Here is a 19647-nt window from a genome sequence, read left to right on the forward strand (position 1 = left end):
AAAATTGTGGTTGCCATGGTCATTTTTGTTAGGGTAATCTAGCGTCACGTCTAGTCATAAAGAAACAAAATACACTTCGATGTTGTCAATACTCCCAGAGCGTGCTAAATTAGCTCAGAAAAGCTACCCTCAGTGAGCTATAATTAGCATATATGACTAGACGTGACGCTCTGATACACTGTGATAGTGTGCAGACGTTTGTATGGCATAACAGGTGCACAGACAGTCTTGAAAAGACCAAAACCAATGTGTAGACAGACAGACAAAAGCTAATAGAAAGATGAGCCAAGACTTTACTTCTGCTGCTAGTGGATAGGCGGGCAGTTTCCCTCAGCAAACCCATTCAGTGTAGGGTATCCTAGCTAAAGGTGTAAAGGTGTTTCATGTCAAAGCCATTGTTGTTTGTATTATGGCCTTTCTCCCAAGGGACAGGGCTCTCTTTAGGGAGGTTTCTTTCTTCTTTTAAAAGAATTAACATGGTTGAGTTTGGCAATAGACCGTTATTCAAATCGGACACCCAAGGTCATTCTCAAGAAAGGTTTATTTTTTCCCATAAAAACTGATGAGAAGTATTAATTAACATCTTGACATTATTAATAATCATTAAAAATAGCTTAATTTAATTTAATTTCATTTCATTTTATTAATTTCATTTTTTTTTGTTTTAAATGAAAAATCTCTTTAAACTAAATAAAATTATATAAAATAAAATAAAATTATAATATACTTAATAAAAAATTGTATTTACATTTTTTTAAACAAATTTAAACAATATTTTATTTTATTTTATTTTACAACAGGGACAAATTCTCATGAAAATTATTTTCTAAGATGTTTTTAATATAATGTCAAAACAGTGATCAGTCTAAAAGCAATAAATTATGAAAAATAAAAAATATGCAAATAACATAACTTTTTCAGCACATTTTACAAATTTAAAAAACTACAAATATGATATAATAATATTAAGTCTACACCATTTCATATTTACAATTATGCCTTTTATATGAAGTTTATATGAACTGAAAAATCAATGGACATGTTTGTCACCATATTTTTAGAATGACCCTATACAATGCTCATCAATATTTCTTTATTAACTTAAATCACTCAGAAATATTAGACTTTTTTCAGGCTGATCAAGGTAATTGGATGCACATTTTAGAGTAAACCAGCTCTGTCAGAAAAAGACAAAGTCTCTGTATATGTTTTAATTCACTGCTTTCCTATGACGTCCTATATGTCAATTTTGTTCTGTTTTTGTTGGTCAGTCTGCAGTGATGAGGCTGGCACAGATCGAGTTATGGACAGTTATGGATCAGAGGTCCGACCCACATGCAATAGGCATGCATGCTAATTATGTGCTAATTACAGCACTGGCGGAAAGTCTCTCCCACTGCATCGGTTTCTCTGTTTATTTACTAGAAGTCAGTTTAGGAGGATTAAGCGAATACAAAGTATATTCAAAAAGTTAATTTATGTTCCAGGCCCATTTGACTTTTAAGGAACACAAATGGAATAATAATAACTATTTTTTGTTTTACATAATAAGAGAGTCACAAGGTGAATAATGAAAATTTTGCTTCTCTTTTATATATAAAATGACCAAAGCTTGCTGATCAGCAGGAGCCCAATGTTTTGAAAGAGTGGGATGATTATGAGGAAGAACTGCATGACCTTAAAGTCCTTGGTGATGACCTTCTGACAATTAAGAGACTTTTTTTTTTAGTCAACTGAATGAAACCACCATGCAAAAGACTGAACAAAGAGAACAATAGAGGTTGCCTTTCCGCGCATCTCCTCCTGAACTCACATTCTCTATTATTCACATATTGTTTTTACAATATGATGCATACTTACTTTAATAAAATAATTATGCCATTTGATTTTGGCACTGTCACTCTCCTAATAGATTTGTGTGGTGGATTACAACCTAACTGCAGTATCAAACCATTAACCATGAATTAACTGCTGCAAGAGGAATTTTAAAGATTGACCTCTCTTTTTGAAACAACCATCCTGCTTTATTGCTGTTTTTAGGAGATTTTAACTAATATTTGTAAGCCAATAAAAAAAATAAAAAAACATATTGCCACATTTTAAATCTAAAGATGCATGAGGTTTTATGTAGGTTAAAGAAGGGTTTTAAATATGTCAGGTTTTTCTTGGCTTAAAATCAGCAAGTATTTTCCTACTGCAATGAATATACAGTGGCATTCCTGAGCTCTATAATCACCCAGCTCTATTCTGCTAAATGCATTATAAGCTGCTTTGAAATAATGCTTTTTATGAAAAGTGTTATACAAAATGCGTGAAACAATTCCAATTGTTTTACTGTTGGTATAATGCAAAGTAGCCCTTTTGACGATTTGTATCCCGTTAAACATTTTTATTGAGCAAACATATTTATTAACTTTGATGGAATAAACTGATATTGCTTTTCTTTTCCAGCGGATGTATCAGAAGCATATGGATTCAGATCACAGAAAAAACTCTCAGAGAACATAGAGTGGTCGTATGCGGGTGAGTATTGAATTCTAACTGTACTTACATTGTGTTTATCATCTCTGTATATAATAGTGATCATAGTGATTAGACTTCAGTTTGTGTAAAGGGCCTGCCAGAATTTCTAAAGATGCACATTTTGAACTGAAGCACTGGTGGCATCCTTCCCCCATGCCAGCTCAGGTTTAGGTTTTTTAACTTTGTCTAAGCATGCAGGTTTTAATTCCACAGATTAAGCTCATCCGTATCTAACTGGGCTTTCAGGGTTAATGTGGCCTAAATTACAAGCCCCGTCTGATCTCGCCCAGACAGTGCATTTCAAAGTTTAGAGGGTGAGTTTGGGCTTTCATGCACTATAACTCCAAGTTTGATGCTCCGTTGTGTTGTTCATCTCTGCTGAAGCTGACTAATCCCAGTATTTCCATGGAAAGCCTGAATTAATTGGAATAGAAATATGACAGTTTAAGTGTCTTTATAATATAGTGTTTGAAAGTATAAATTTAGAGACGATTTATTAATTTTTAGACTCTTTATGGGGCATATTGTTCACTTTTTGTTGTAGTAATTTAGTTTTACATAATTTCCGGGACTTTCTCTGATTCTGTTTGGGCCGTTCTTGATGACACACTTTTAAGACTTTATGCAAATGACCCGTTGTGATTGCCTTTGAAATGAGTGAACACACAGGGTAAGTCTCTGTAAATCTGGAGAGTTGTAGTTTAGTGTGTTGAAGGTTGTGATGTCAGTACAATTACCATTTGTACACGATCAGCATGTAGCAGTTTGGCATTTTAGTTTTCATGCACTGAGGATGAATTTCATGCACTTTTGCATTAAAGTAGCCTATATCTTTACAGCACATCAAAAGCCCAGCTAATAGAGAATGCTCTCAGAACTTTGGCTACGTTCTGGTTAGGTTCTCTCAAAGTTCTGAACAAACATACTTCCAGTAGTGGTAATAGAATGTTGGTTTTTAATAACATTCCCAAAACTATAGCACAAAAATTCATTAATGGAATGTTTCATTATTTAATTTTTATTTAATGAATTTTTGTGTTATAGTTTTGGGACGCACAGCAGCACACAAACATTTTTTAAAAATTAAAAATGACATTCCACCAGGTAAAAACCGAACCCACCATGGGGCTAGGGCAACTGGCTTTTAAAGGAATTGGGATTGGTTTATTGCATGTTACGCCCAAAAAACACCCATTATTCATTAAGAGAATAGGGACAACCCATTTAGACCGTCCCATCATTAAACTCGCAAAAGTGGATTTGGACATGCCCTGAGTGCACCTGCGCCGTGCACTTTAGACTTTAGACTTTAGACTGTGCTTAGATCGTTGAAATAGGGCCTCACATGAATGTTGTTTCTAAACCTCTGGCCCAAACCACCAGGCTATAATCATTGTGGGATCCCCCCACCTGACCCCCAGATTTCGCGATATTCCTGTAGCGAAACTCATATATTAAATAGCAATATTTAATAGCTATTTTTGCTCATATAGCAAAACTCATTATATTAAACAGTTCTCACATCCATATTTTGCTACTGTTTTACCTTCATAAAGTCTATTATTATATAATTGAATATAGGACTGGGTATCGATTCAGATGAAAAGATCGATTCACGATTTGACAATCGATATTGAATCGATGTCATTTAAAACTGCAGTAGGGAACTTTTGACGCTCTAGCGGTTAATAAACAGAACTGCTTGCGTCTTGCGGAAGAACATCGTAGCCGGAGCTACTTCTCTCTGTTTATGTCTATGAAGAATCACAAAGGTACTGGGTTACTCCGCCGCGGTATCCCCGAAGCAATCTAAAATAGTCTGAATATAAACACTTATTATAGGTGCACCCTAGTGATTCAGGACAAGCTAAAAACATGGTTTGGAAAATGGATTCATGATGTACTCGCTTATTATATACATTTTTCTACATTCTGAACACAAACAAAGTTACGGGCCGCAGCTCTGATTGGTTGTTTCTTACCGGGAGCGGATGACTTTCTGCAAAGGGCAATCGGACCACTGGGAGGAGCCAGAGGAGCTTGATTTTTTTCACAGATTATCTGTCTCATATTCTACTGTCAGGACATAATGACAGGTTTAAAAAAATGTTAAAAAATATATTTTTACAAAAGTTACCTACTGCAGCTTTAAATAAATGATAAATCGAAAAACTTATTTTTTGCCCAGCCCTAATTTAATACAATAATAGTCACAAACTGATATAAAAAAATGTATGTGCTATTATAAGGTTTAAAAGGAAATGTTCACTAGAGGTTTGATACTGAAAATTTTCTAGATTCTGGAAATCTGGAATTTCAGGCTAAAATATAACAATAAAAAAGATTTGCCAAACAGAACGATTGATTGATTGATTTTTTTACTTGTTGCAAATCATTTGAACTGTAAATCAACCATAAACAGTCTACATTTAGGCTATTATTACTTGATGGAAAATTGTGATTTATATATATATATTTTTTTTAACTTAGAGAATATCTATTTATTTATTTATTTCCCATGCAACAGTTTAAATGTAAATCAACTGTAACCAATTTACATCTAGGCTATTAAAATAAATAGTATATATTTAGAGAAAATGTTTCAATTAATTTGTAATAATAATAATAATAATAATAAGAAGAAGAATAAGAAGAAGAAGAAGAAGAAAATTGTTTTAAATGCTTAAACTAACCAATAAGCCATTTAAGACTTTAAAACTTCACTTTGTTTGTGCCTAACAAAAGCTTTTATCTCTTCATTCATGCATTGTGTATATTCTACTCTATTTGGCTCAACTGTACTGTACTCTACTGTACACCAGTGTTTATGACTTAGCTGGGGGTGTAATGCAGCTATTGATATGCTAATTGAAGTGACCTAGAACTGCTGGTGACCTGGTTCATGGGCTTTGTTTTTGTGCTGTAGGGACCTTCAGAGAGAGGACTCTGATTAACCCACAAGAAAGCCACTACGTATCTAATGATGCACCTGTGTGTCTGTGAATTTGTACTGAAGCACAGGAGATCATCCTCTGACATTTATGAATGATTTTGAGAGGTTAATTTATCTATCCAATTAAACTCCATTTCCCACAGGAACTCTAAACCAAAATAACTGGGCTAAGAAATATCCGTCTTGCAACAATGCCAAACAATCACCTATAAACATTGAGGAGAGCCTGGCGCAGGTCAAGATTCAGTTCCAGAAGCTGAGATTAGAGGGATGGGCTGAAAAGACATCAGACTCCACTACAGTAAAGAATGATGGGAAAACGGGTGAGAACAACTCGATTTTTAATATTAACCATTTGGAAGATGTGCATTGTTTCAGAGCTAAAAACATTAGAAAATTCAGACTGTAATGTGTTGTTCCCAGTGGCCATTGATGTGGGAGGAGATTTTTTCGTGAGTGGAGGGGGACTCAGGTCCAAGTTTAAGGTGGGACGCATCACTTTCCACTGGGGCCTGTGCAATGCCTCCTCTGATGGGTCGGAGCATGGTCTCAATGATGAAAAATTCCCCCTGGAGGTATTTCACATAATAATATAACTTCAATTCAAAAATATTTATTTGAGTATTTTATGTATTTATTTCTAATTTATTTATTCTCTAGTATGTTTCTTTTTATATAATTATTAAATTATGTTATTTCTTTATTTAATATATTTATTTCATTTGTTTTATTGTTATTTTTATTTTGATTATTCATTAAATCACTGCATAATAAACAGGATAATGTACAGTCAGCTGGTCATTTTCTTCATCATGAAGTGGGGGCTTATTTTCCAATTTTCCGACTGCACCTTATCTTTTATTTTTCACTGGAAGTGTGACTGTATACATTACTAGATTAGATATTATTTGTTTCTGGTGCAGATGCAGATATACTGTTATGAGGCAGATGCTTTCAGTGGCCTTGATGAGGCCCTCAGAGAAGCAGGAAAGATCACAGCATTGGCCGTGCTGTTTGAGGTAACTGTGGCAGCTTTATATATATATCGCAATTAATCGCATTGTAATGCACAAAACTAATAATGCATTCTAAAGTAGTGTATTGTGCTTGTTTCATTTAAAAGTACTGCTATATGAACAAAAGTGTAATAACATTTGGTTTGCAAACACTAAGGGGCTTTTTTTTTTTACAGCAGTATTCCTTTTTATATAGTAGCAGTTAAAATATTTATTGTAAATCTTAACTTATAGCCTAACATTAATGCAATTAAATTAAATATAAAACAAGCTATTTGTCACTGCCAGGACATTAACATTTTTATAGAAAATATGTTATAGTTTGTTATAGAAAAACAAATAAAAGATACAAATATTTTTGGTAAGCATTTTATTATGATTGTTGTCTTTATTTCATTTTCATTGGAACACTACATTGCATTAGCATTTAATGGGATATAGACATTTATCTGAAAATTGTGAAGTTCACTTTATTATGTTAATAACAAAGAATGGAATATATTTTCTTTATCTTTGTATTTTTATATCAATATGGTACAAGATTATTCTATTCAAATCAGTGTGATAAATGAGTTTGGTCAAAAGTGATCAAAAATTAAACAGATTATATTACCTAAAATGTGTAATGTAATGGATTACGTTAATAACTGCAATTTTCCTCATGTAATTTGGAATCAGTAATGAAAAAAAATAAATAAATAAATAAAGAAAAATAAAAAATAAAAAAAATCAATATATATATAAATATATATATTGGTGTTGCTGTTTCTTCACAACTTGCTTTATTGAATGTCCTCACTCCATCAAATGAATGAACTTAGACAGACATCAAAACCTCACCACTCCCACACCCAGCATTTAGCCTGAGGTACAGAGCATTTTCAGAAATCCTCATCTTCACACGGACGTTTTGATGCTGAAGACTGACAGGACATAACCATGTGTTGCTATATCTTTGTAATATGTCGGCTTTTCCCTGAGAATACGCTGGTATACTTCATGTGCAATAACTGCATGTTTTGAGAGTGTGGCTTGTATGAATATGTCATATTTTGAAAGCATATATTTGTGGTTAAAATGTGAGTCATCCATTTTTATTTACATTTTTTTTATGGTTCTATCTGAAGATAAGCACTGAGGATAATGAAAACTACACGGCCATCATTGACGCAGTCAACAGTGTCAGCCGTTATGGTATGTGCGGTCTTCATACTCTACATTTAAAAGTGTCATATTCTACACATTTGCTAAATATTATATGAAAATCCTGTTTTCGATGAGGCCCCTTTAAGCTTTCATGTCCAAAGGCCCTTAAAGTGACAGTTCATCTAATTCTGACGATGTTTATCACTTTACATTAAAATTATAACAAATGGGAAAAAGCACCATGAAAGTTGTCTATACGATTTATGCTCTATATTCCTATACACTTATACACTTTCTTATGTCTGTATTTGTGTCCTTCTGAAGGCATAAGGTAGCTTTCTTTGATGAGCGGACTAAAATTCCTTTCTCTACGGAAGATAGAAAGTCATACAGGTTTGGAACAACATGAACAGTTTTGATTTTCATTTGAACTATTCCTGTATTCTCTGGTCAGGAAAGAGCGGCCCTGTCTCTCCCTTCACTCTGCAAGGTCTCCTGCCCAAATCCACAGAGAAGTACTTCATCTATAACGGCTCTCTGACCACCCCTCCCTGCTCTGAGACTGTGGAATGGATCGTCTTTAAAAACACAGTGACCATCTCAGAGGTTCAGGTCAGTATAATGGACAGTTTTAGAGCAGTGACCTGCTAGCATATATTTCTGGAATTGCATGTGCTATATACAGATTTAGAGGGAATTTTCACCCAAAAATGAACAGTCTGTCATTATTTAATGGACAAAAGCATCATTAAAGTGGTTCATGCACTGTATTACAGGTCTTCTGAAGGCATCTTGAAGCATCTTTTATTTTGGGTTTTCAGTTGTATTACAACTGCTTGGAAAAGAGTTGCAAGCACATTAAATTAAACTTTCCATTTGATTTCCAATTTCCAGCTCCATGTGCTGACAGATTGAAAGATGAGCTAAAAAAAGAAAACACTGCTGATAACAATTGCTTAATATTAGCAAACACACTTCATCCATAAATGATGAAAATTACCTTGTTTTGTCTGGTACACGGTAAATTAATAATTCAAAACCTCACACTGGAATTTCACAGCCAAAAGGAATTCTGCTGTTTTCCTTCCTAAAAAAACCCTGAGGCCATCTGGACTCATATCTATTTGTCATTTGGCATCTGCTGTGATGCACTGACTCTGTGACACACACAATTAGCTAGAAATGGCAGACATGCCCAAACATGATCATACAAATATCAATCGCAAGTTGACGATAGATCATTTTAGTTTTCTGTGTATGTTTTTACATTGATTTGACATTTGATTTCTTAGAAATCTGTTAAGTCATGTCCAATGATAAGTTGGAAAAATAATAAATGGTAAGGTTCACACAAAAAGGAAGCAGACTCCCTCCAAAAGAGGAATGGTTGTAATATTGGATGCAACACATTTAAAAGCAAGCTGTCATTAAATGGAATTAGAGGGAGCAAGCGTAGAGTTACACATCACAAAAGACTGTAAAAGCTTAAACACGGCTTTTGTGTTGTGTCATTCATTCTGGGACTGTTGCCCTCGAGTGACTTGCAAGTCAATACAAGTTACAGTTGAAGCACATGGTGAAAGCAGGAGTTTGACCGCAGGGTAACAAACCCACACCTGTTGACGTCACAGTGGGAATGACATTGACTCGCATTAAAGAGCAGCTTCTATGTCTGAACACAATAGTGGACTTCTCGCCGCTGGGCTACACTGTGTTTGTACGGTGTGTAGTTTTTGTGGTTATACAGACATTAAAAAGATATGTTTTAGGAAGCTAGGTTTAATCCTTGTAGTATCATAGCAGTTTATCATCACCTGTAAGCTGCATCATCTTTGCCTATGTAAATATAGTTTATACTATTAACTTATATTAAATTGATTATAACTATATTATTAGTCTGTGCATTAGTAGCAGGGATTTTAAGTGAGTTTTTCTCCAGGTTACATCAATATGCCGGTATGTGGTGCGAAGTGACTGTCTTTATGAGTGAGTCACTGAATCAATCCCTAATCAGTCCATTAAAAATCATCTGGGCATTTTTTGTTTTTGCATACTGTCTTAATACTGTCCTAAATTGTATTTGAGAATATTATTCTTGAATTGTATAGTATGCAAACTGAATCATCCACACTTTGTTCAAAAACACAGATTTATTCAGGAACAGAAAAGTATATACTTATGAGAGAATCATTGAATAATTAACTCAACCGATATTTGTTAAAAAAACACCTGCATCACAATTTGCATACCAACCAGCCTAAATGGTATTCAAGATTAGTAACCTTGAACATTATTTAGGGTGGAGGGTATGCAAATTGGATTTATTCAGGAATGAACAACTCTGTCTTTGTGAGTGAATCACTGAATCATTCACTCAACCAATTTGTTCAGTAACATTGATTCATTCAGCAATGGACAAGTCTGTCTCTTTATGAGTGAGTCATTAAAACATTCACTTAACCAATTAGTTCAAAAACAATTTCATTCAGAATCACAAAAGTGTGTTACCCGTTTAAAAAAAAAAAAGTTTAAATTTTTAAGAACAGCGTGTGCGAAAAGTCAAACACATGTCTAGTGCAAGTCTACACAGAGAACAGTGGAATTTCTTGTTTGTTAAACTGTTATATAGAAGCAATATCATAGTTGCAATCATACTCTTGGTCTGGATATCAACATGGTGGACATTCAGACCAACTACACTTGTATGTGTGTGGTATAGCCTACTTAAAAGTCAGACTGAAGAAGATATTATGTGGAGTATTTATTTTATATGATAATAATGCTAGCTGCTTTTCTCTTTTGGACCCTTTAAAACACAGGAACAGTTGCTTTCGGTTTTGTTGGTCTAATCTGCATTGCCATATGTGTCCACAGCTGGAGATGTTCTGTGAGGTGATGACCATGCAGCAGGCTGGATACGTCATGTTAATGGACTACCTGCAGAATAACTACAGAGAGCAGCAGGAACAATTTATGGGACAAGTCTTCTCATCCTACACTGGCGTCGAGGAGGTCCGCACTCCTAGTACGTACTTCAAACTAAGGTAGCATGTGTCTGGAAACATTCATTCTTTAGGTCTTAAAGCAGTCAGGCAGTTTGAGGGTCATGGATCCAATTAGCCTCGAACATGATTCTAATCCCAAACAACTGCTTCTCAATTAAATAAGGTTTCTATTTTTTATGACAAAGCCCTCCAGACATTTTCCTACTTTCTATTTATAAATATAGACAGACATTTGGCCCATTTTTCACCAAACGCAATGCTTTCATGACCCTTTATGGATGATTCCCACTCATTTCCCGGAAGTTCTACTGTATATAAATTATAACATAAAGATTTTAAAAACCCAACAAAAGGCTACTTAATTAATCATTGCTTTTTTTAGTGATAAATGTATTAAATTGTCACCCACAAGATTTTTTGGAGGCAACTTAATTTCTAAATTAACATTAATTATTATTTAAGCTGCACAAGTTAAAAAATGAAGTGTCTAAATTATTCCAAATTAATATTCTACATTAAAAAACTATATATATATATATATATATATATATATATATATATATATATATTTGACAATAATATTAGTCATCGTGCCTCTTTAAAAATATTGGTGCATGGGACTGTAATGTGATTACAGAAATGATGTGTAATGTGATTACAAAGTTCATGCTTCACAAATCAATAACTCATTCTGACCTCTTCATCTGAAAGAACCACTTACAGATTCAAAATGGTTTGCTCTGTTGTCATATATTCCACTTTAGCAGATCGTTGGTGGAACATCGATGCCCCCATTTCAGTTTCCTCTGCTACAGGGTGAACTGGCACGGTTGGCATGTGGGAGTTGTTTTTACATGGGCCATAGGCAATGGAAAATGCCCCACTTGTGTCCTTTCAAACACAGATATGCTCCAACCTGTGTCTGAGCTTAAATCAGAGCCTGGGGAATGTCATTTACAACCTTAATGCAGCATTATTACTTTGTAAAGACTGACTGATTGCTTATGACTTCATTTAAACCTTATGAAATATGAAATGTGAGGGTGGCAATATGCTGAAAAAGATTTCAGGGCCAAAATTAACGCTTATCAGTTTGGATTATTGATAATCTTTTTGGGATTTGCAGTTTCCTGTAAGTGTGTGTGTGTATATATATATATATATATATATATATATATATATATATATACATTCATTCTCTGAATGACTGGTGCAATCTCAGAATAACATAATAAGGAAATGCTAAGCCAAATGTAGCGAGAAAAAAACAGATTTGCTTAACCTCTCCTTCTCTGTGCTTACATTATTAATAATGTTTACTCTCCACTATTCAGTCTCTCTCTCTCTGGGTCACGTATCAAAACAGTTTTGAGTTGCTAGGAAACTGTCTCTTTCTGTTTGCCCCCTCACTTGCACAGGTTGAATTCAGTTCAAGCTGTCCACACCTAATATACCAAAATTTATGTTAGTGTCAACTGAAAGCATGCATGCAGAGTGTTTGTGTATGTAAGTGTTTTTTTTAATTGACTTTACTTTTTTCTTGTTATTTATTATCACCATTGTGTTAATTGAAAGTGGTCTGTGTCACTTGCAATTTTAATAATTAGCAGTTTGATCATAAAAGTCCATAGAAGTTGTTTGAAATGATTGCAAGACATGACCTGTAAATTCACATGTGCTCATTGCCAAATGGAATTACATCAGTATAGAGAAGTATGGGAGGGATCCAATGAAGAACTACACTAAATGAGATGACAATAAAGCAAAATAGTAAGAAAAACATTATAATAAAGGCTTTTTTAATGATTGTTTTTTTATTATAGGGTTGGCAAAGAAATTATTTGCAGGTACACACTAAAACCCCTCTAAGTACCCTGTAATTTAAGGACCCTGATAGTAAACAGATGGTTTCATCTTCGGGTGATTTCTGCCCTCTTGTGTTAGAAGTTGATGGTTGGCGTTAACCAAAAACATTACACATCAGTATGCTTTGGTGAATACAAGAGACTTATGAATGCAAAAAAATGAATGCAGTAGCGAAACCAGTGGAGACCATGTATACAACGTTTATTATTAAGAAAACCTATTCATTGTTTTTTAATGGAAGAAAAGTTCCCGAGTGAATAATTTTAAAAGCATGTTTGTGTGTGTGTGTTTGCTGTCAAATAGTTTGCAGTTCCGAGCCAGAGAATGTGCAAGTCAACCCTCATAATCACACCAGTATGCTTGTGACCTGGGAGAGACCAAGAGCTGTATATGACTCGAGCATAGAGAGATACTCAGTCACCTACCGGCCGGCCCACGGCGATGATGAATCGGCCTCAGAGTACTTGACTGATGGAGACCAGGATGTGGTAAACTTTTTGTCATAAACATCAGATATTAATGAACACATCTTGAAAATCAGGCCAACATTGTAAAGTCCATGTTTTACCTTCTAGAAGTTTGATAACATTGCAGGTTCTGACAATCTCTTGTGATCCATTTAGTTTGTTGTTGTTTGGTTACCACTAGGGGGCGATCATTCAGGACCTGGTGGCCAACACTAGTTACATGGTGCAGGTAGTTGCCGTGTGCACTAACGGTCTGTATGGCAGAGTGAGTGACCAGCTGGCAGTGGACATGCCCCTGGATGATCCTGGTAAGACCAATCACGCCCGCCGCCCTCGCCCTCGCATCCGTAGAGAATGAGTTTAAAATAACACTCATGCCCCACATAGTTTTACAGTTTTACTGTAAATGTTAGATGAAAACCAAACGCTTCAGACTGTAGACTAATCCTTTGCAAACTAGTTACCATGTATAGAAAATGGTTTGGTGTCTCTTAAGACTTATGAAGAAATGGACACAATCCTTGAGAGTTTTATAGGTTTTAGACTGAACTTAGACTGAATTTGGATCACAGTACGTCATTAATGTAAGAGCATGTGTCCTACTGAACATACAGTTTGTGCTAACGGACAGTTTCTTCCAGCTATTAAGGACCTTTCTGACACACAAACTTGCATTTGGATAACTAGAAACATTTATGTTAATGTATTTGCTCAAACTATTTTTTTAATTTATTTTATTTATTTTCATTAATTTGAACTAAAGGGAAATCTAAAATTGCTCACAGCTTCTGGTTTTAGGTAGACATTTTGTCTTTGTCAGTATTCTTATACATCTTGTCTTGAAGGATTTTTCTTTTATTCTCTGTCTATCTTATACTTTGTTGTCAGTATTTGCATTTTGAATTTACCTCTATTTACTAAGATTTCTTTCTCTCAATAGATCATTTTTGTGATTTTTGTGTTATTTTATAATTAATTGGAATGTTGGTTCTGTATTTTGCTTACTGATTTATAATAAACTCATTTGTTTCTCTGAGAATCGCTGTCATCATATTTCAGTGTCTATATGTGCTGTAATTTTCCAATCAAACAAGTCACAACATGTGTGAGTTGATTGGGTTTACATCAGTGAAGTGGGGTCTGTCTATCTGATAAAATCATACATTTTCTACCTTTTAATTTTTCCATGCTTCACAAATCGATCTTGTCTCGAAATCTCTGGGGTCTTTTTCATCATTTTATGTCACTGAGTTTGATCCCATGACAGGTAAGAGCCTGCAAAAGATCAAAAGCTTTCTCTTTCTCTGTGTGATGGGAGGCTTTAAATGCATGAAGGTGTCCAAACTCTCCTGTCGTTTGATATAATGTATGTGATCAAAAACTGACCCTCTAAACAAAATTTTGCTCATTTATGTTTCCTTTTATTGAAGAATGATCTAAACAAATCCTATTTGGTGGTGGTCTGGTTTACCTTTCCTTCCTTCTCAACCTCACTACTCTCTACAGCAACAGATAATGCCAAATGACAAAAAAGTCCCTTTAAAGCATGTGGTTTGTCACTGAATACACATTGAAAACCAATTTGTGTTTTTGAGTTTTGTTCCTCAAATATGAACCTTTCTTTGTTCATTATGGATAAAATTATAAGCAGATTGGTTTTCAAATGTATCTGAGGTGTGTTTGTGTACATGTTGCTCTGAACTGTTTTCAGAATTATTTTATTATGTCATGGACATTGTTATAAAAATGTAAAGAGCATACATAACATATTTATCTGTAGCTGACATATGAATCTTTTACTCGTACAGTTGTATTAACTCTTTTATGTCTGGTTAATTTTCAGAAACAGACAATGACTCTGACTCATTTGAGTATGATGAAGAGGTAACTGTCAATGTTACTATGGTTTATAGTTACTTTAGAGACTTTTTTCTACAACAGAACTAAACACGTCTTCTTTCTCTGTCCATCTCTTTCTTCTATTACAGGAAGACCATCACATCAATCCCTTTTTGATCAGACCTGGCACAAATCAGCTACCATATCCCTTCCAAACCACCACAATTAGCCCAAGAATTGCTACAACAGAACACTCGGTCCATACAGTAATTAAGACAACACCAAGGACTCATGAAAGAAGACTCTCAGTAGAAGGCTCCCAGAAGACTCATGATCGTTATTTCCCAGCAGTATACACAGATAAACCTACTGTGAAATACACAGATAAACCTATCATATCAACCATAGCCACCCGTTTTGTTGTGGAAGTACATACCACTAGACCAGATGGTTCTAGCATTGTAGAAGGTGTATCCTCAGAGTCTGATGGCCAAAGCAGTACCTTCACATCTCCAACAAGCATCACCCCCAAAACAAGTGTTTCCCCTGAAACAAGTGTCACCCCTGAAGCAAGAGTCACAGCTGAAACAAGTGTCTTCCCTGAACAAATTGTCACTCCTGAAACACGTATCTCCCCTGAAACAAGCATCAGCCCTGAAACAACAGTCATCTCTGAAACAAGCATCCCCCCTGAAACAAGTGTTTCCCCTGAAACAACTGTCACTCTTGAAACACATGTGTCCCCTGAAACAAGTGTCACCCCTGAAACAAGAATCATCTCTGAAACAAGTGTCACCCCTGAAACAAGAATCATCTCTGAAACAAGATTCATCTCTGAAACAAGAGTCATCTCTGAAACAAGTGTCACCTCTGAAACAAGCGTCACCCCTGAAACAAGAGTCATCTCTGAAACAAGCATCACCCCCGAAACAAGAGTCATCTCTGAAACAAGTGTCACCTCTGAAACAAGCGTCACCCCTGAAACAAGAGTCATCTCTGAAACAAGCATCACCCCCGAAACAAGCGTCACCCCTAAAACAAGTGTCTTCCCTGAAACAAGCATCAGCCCTGAAAAAAATGTCACCCCTGAAACAAGTGTCACCCCTGAAACAAGAAGTATCTCTGAAACAAGCATCACCCCCGAAACAAGCATCACCCCCGAAACAAGCGTCACCCCCGAAACAAGTGTCACCCCTGAAACAAGCGTCACCCCCGAAACAAGTGTCACCCCTGAAACAAGCGTCACCTCTGAAACAAGAGTCATCTCTGAAACAAGCGTCACCCCTGAAACAAGAGTCACCCCCGAAACAAGCGTCACCCCTGAAACAAGTGTCACCCCCGAAACAAGCGTCACCCCTGAAACAAGAGTCATCTCTGAAACAAGTGTCACCCCCGAAACAAGCGTCACCCCTGAAACAAGTGTCACCCCCCAAACAAGCGTCACCCCTGAAACAAGAGTCATCTCTGAAACAAGCGTCACCCCTGAAACAAGAGTCATCTCTGAAACAAGTGTCACCCCCGAAACAAGCGTCACCCCTGAAACAAGTGTCACCCCCCAAACAAGCGTCACCCCTGAAACAAGAGTCATCTCTGAAACAAGCGTCACCCCTGAAACAAGAGTCATCTCTGAAACAAGCGTCACCCCTGAAACAAGAGTCATCTCTGAAACAAGCGTCACCCCTGAAACAAGAATCATCTCTGAAACAAGTGTCACTCCTGAAAAAAGCAGAACCCTTGAAACAAGTGTAACCCTTAAAACTTTTGTAACATCACTTTTAATAGATATTTCAGAGGTTGAGGAAGTGACTCAAATTGTAACTGACTCACATAGCTATGGGGAGAGTTCAGTGACCGTAGCCCCATTGCCTGAAATCCCAATGGAATCAACTTCCTCTACCTTCCTCCTAAAGGTCCCTCTGTGGCCTACAACTGCTAGCTTGCCTTTTCCAACCACTGCAGCTTTCAGCACTGTTCTGTCGCAGACCACCCAGCCAGTGTTTAATGGTGAGAGTGCTTCATATGCCCCCTCTGTATCTGACACTTTGTCCTACGTGCATGCAAGTCCTGTGTCCCCCTATTCCTTAAGCAGTGTGTTGTCTGAGCACATCCCTGACTGGGACATCCCATACACTGTTTCCATGCTGGTGAATGGTGTTGCCCAGTCTATCACCCCTTCCCCTTCCTACCCTACCCTATTTCTCACTGGCTCTATGTCTTATTTAGACATGGAGCCTGTCTCTAGTGCTGGTGGTATTGATGATGATGGTGATGATGATATTTTGTCTGGGTCCATCTCAGCTGACCCCGAGTGTAGAAGTACTCATCCCCTTCAAACGTTACCAAAAGTGACTGCTTCTGTGGTCTCCATGCAGCCAAGCTCTGGACATAACCTTTCTGGGTCCCCCAGTATTGTCTCCATGCTGAGCTCTCTAGCATATCTCCAGCCTTCGGTTCCAGTCTCTAATGACTACTCTCTGATGATGACAACCCTTGACTCTGACTCTTCTCTCTCAGGTAGCGTTGAGGACTCTAGACTCCTAATGCAGTGGGTAGATTCTTCAATAGTAGCTCCTACCTTTAGTCAAGACAATGGTGCATCTGCTGAAATTTCTCTGCATGCCTCTTCTAACTTCCTGCCACCCTCCTCTACTTCGAGACTGTCTCCGTGTAGTGGTCTCTTGGGTGACCCATCTAGTCCTGTAGAACACCATTCTTTCCTGCCCACCTTCAGCGCCGGTACTCTTCTGTGCAGAGATGCAGATTTGGACCTCCACACTGAGGTTCTTTTGTCATCTCTTTCCATTTCCACCATGCCTTCTAACGACCTCAGCATTTCTGTTTCAGCCACCATCAGCAGCATTGCACAAAGTCCAACTGGACATTCCAAGGCAACACCTGCTCCAGTAAGGTCTTCAACTATTGCGCCAACCTCTACTGCAGAATTCATATTCATACCTACTCCAGTGGTTCCCCCAACTGTTGCGTCAACCTCTGTCCAAGAATCTATCGCTGTGGTTACTCCTGTGGTGCCCCCAACCATTGCACATTCCCCTGCTCCAGAGTCCAGTTCCATTCCTACACACTCTGCAGATGGACAGCTGGAGAACAGTGCCTCGGGCTTGGCTTTTGACTTAGATTGGGACAAGAGCTCAGCATCAGGAGATGAGAGTATTGTCCCATATATCACCACTGCCACTCCTACAGAGGTACCTCCTGAAGAGAAGGATGATGGGAACGAGGAGCACTCTTCCTCCTTCTTCTTTGAGAGTGAGAATGTGAAAGATAGTGAATCTACCGAGTTCAGAGTCACTCTGCGCCCCAGTCCATCCTGGACTCTAAGAGGAAGCGGGGAAGAGGAGAGCGGATCAGGTGAAAATCCCACAGATAATGAGACATCTTCAGACTTCAGTATTCCAGAACGCACTGAGAGGGATTCAGAGGAGGAACCAGTGGAAGGTAAAGCTCTTGGTTGTTGACGTCCATTCCTGAAGGTGCTTCTTGATTTAGATATGCTCAGTAAAGCTTGATCAGTGAATCATCAGTGAAGAGTCTTGAAGTATCTGAAAGCTCTTGCTGCAAGGACATCTAATCCATTCTAAATTATGAATGCCCTAAACATCCACAAATGTCACCTATACAACTAAAATCTCATCCAGAAAATATTCTGTAGAAGGTAGTTCACTGGGAAGATAAGATTGAAGAGCTCACTGCATTGTCCATAATTAACGTATACATCAAATCTTCTGACAAGTTAGGCTACTAAAGAACCATCATCTTAATTAGAAAATCCCATCATCACAATATGCATCTAATTCCTAGTCCCATGTGATTCCTGTGTGTTCTGATTTGTGTTGCATGTTCTTCATGTGATTATTTGCTAAAATGTGAATTAGCATGCTCACATCTGTCGTCAGAAATATACCAACAGCATGTTTTCCATATTTCAAATCCAAGATACCTTGTTATATTTTTACTAATTACTAAATATGGGCTCAATTTGTAGATTTGTCCAGTGTTATATGGTAGAATATCTGTATAGCAATTTTAACTGCATGGAGGCCTAACAGTTGAGCTAAGATTTGGCTTAGCTATGTTAGCACAGCTTGATTATTCTACCATGGGATAACTTGGTCATTTCACTTTTTGTCCAGCAGAGAGCAGCACATCTCTTTTGTTTGGTCACTAGTAGGTGACAGCTGGCAGTGCAGCATTGTTTTGGCTGGGATGCCAAGGTCATCTCAGACAGTCCTAGGCCAGGTCTTAATCTCTCTAACGTGTCTGTCTGCAGTCAATCATGACCTGTGAACTCTTTAGCTTCTTAGTGTCAGACCAACTCAAAACACATTTCTGATGGTATAGAGTAAATGGTTCCATACCAATCCTCATGGATGAAATACTGATTACAAGGTTTTTAAGAATCAACGAGAAACAATATAAAAGAGTCAGTAACCTGTATCTGATAGTTTGATATGTTAAAGGGCGTTTTTTAGTTGTTTAAAGATGATTTCAAGTTCAAATTAGCACATTTACCAAAAACGGCTTATTTATTGTTGTTAATATCCACTGCATTGATTGTACTGTTATTGCGTCTACATTCTGTAGATATTCAGTCATTGTTTTAAGCCATTTTTGCTTCTTTTTTAATGTGTTTAATATAAAAAAAATGTCTGTCTTGCAAGTCTTAAGGCCTACTGCTTTGCAAGTGATGTCACTTTAGTACTATAGTAAGATCAGCCTTGATTTGTGTTACAAGTTATGTAAAGTGTCATAATTCCACTTGACTTGAAAAAAAAAAAAGCATTTTATAAGGTGAGTTAGTTTGCAGTGTTTTT

The 19647-nt window shown here is 36.8% G+C and overlaps 1 protein-coding gene across 3 annotated transcripts in view; it reads left to right on the forward strand.

Annotated features, from left to right (window-relative positions):
• The window catches only part of LOC127946643 (receptor-type tyrosine-protein phosphatase zeta-like), a 45364-nt gene that overhangs the window by 13902 nt on the left and 11815 nt on the right, over window positions 1–19647 (forward strand). The window contains exons 2-13 of one of the 3 annotated variants that reach the window (XM_052543335.1): window positions 2452–2523; window positions 5620–5799; window positions 5900–6051; window positions 6400–6495; window positions 7620–7686; window positions 8093–8250; window positions 10513–10663; window positions 12813–12997; window positions 13158–13284; window positions 14820–14860; window positions 14965–17329; window positions 17660–18271. In XM_052543335.1, the coding sequence (XP_052399295.1) occupies window positions 2452–2523; window positions 5620–5799; window positions 5900–6051; window positions 6400–6495; window positions 7620–7686; window positions 8093–8250; window positions 10513–10663; window positions 12813–12997; window positions 13158–13284; window positions 14820–14860; window positions 14965–17329; window positions 17660–18271 (4206 nt within the window). Of the gene's footprint in view, window positions 1–2451; window positions 2524–5619; window positions 5800–5899; window positions 6052–6399; window positions 6496–7619; window positions 7687–8092; window positions 8251–10512; window positions 10664–12812; window positions 12998–13157; window positions 13285–14819; window positions 14861–14964; window positions 18272–19647 lie in introns of all 3 variants that reach the window. The other 2 variants (XM_052543334.1, XM_052543336.1) reach the window with 2 other exon arrangements.

This window comes from Carassius gibelio, chromosome A25 (genome assembly GCF_023724105.1).
Source record: "Carassius gibelio isolate Cgi1373 ecotype wild population from Czech Republic chromosome A25, carGib1.2-hapl.c, whole genome shotgun sequence".
NCBI classification, from domain to species: Eukaryota; Metazoa; Chordata; class Actinopteri; order Cypriniformes; family Cyprinidae; genus Carassius; species Carassius gibelio.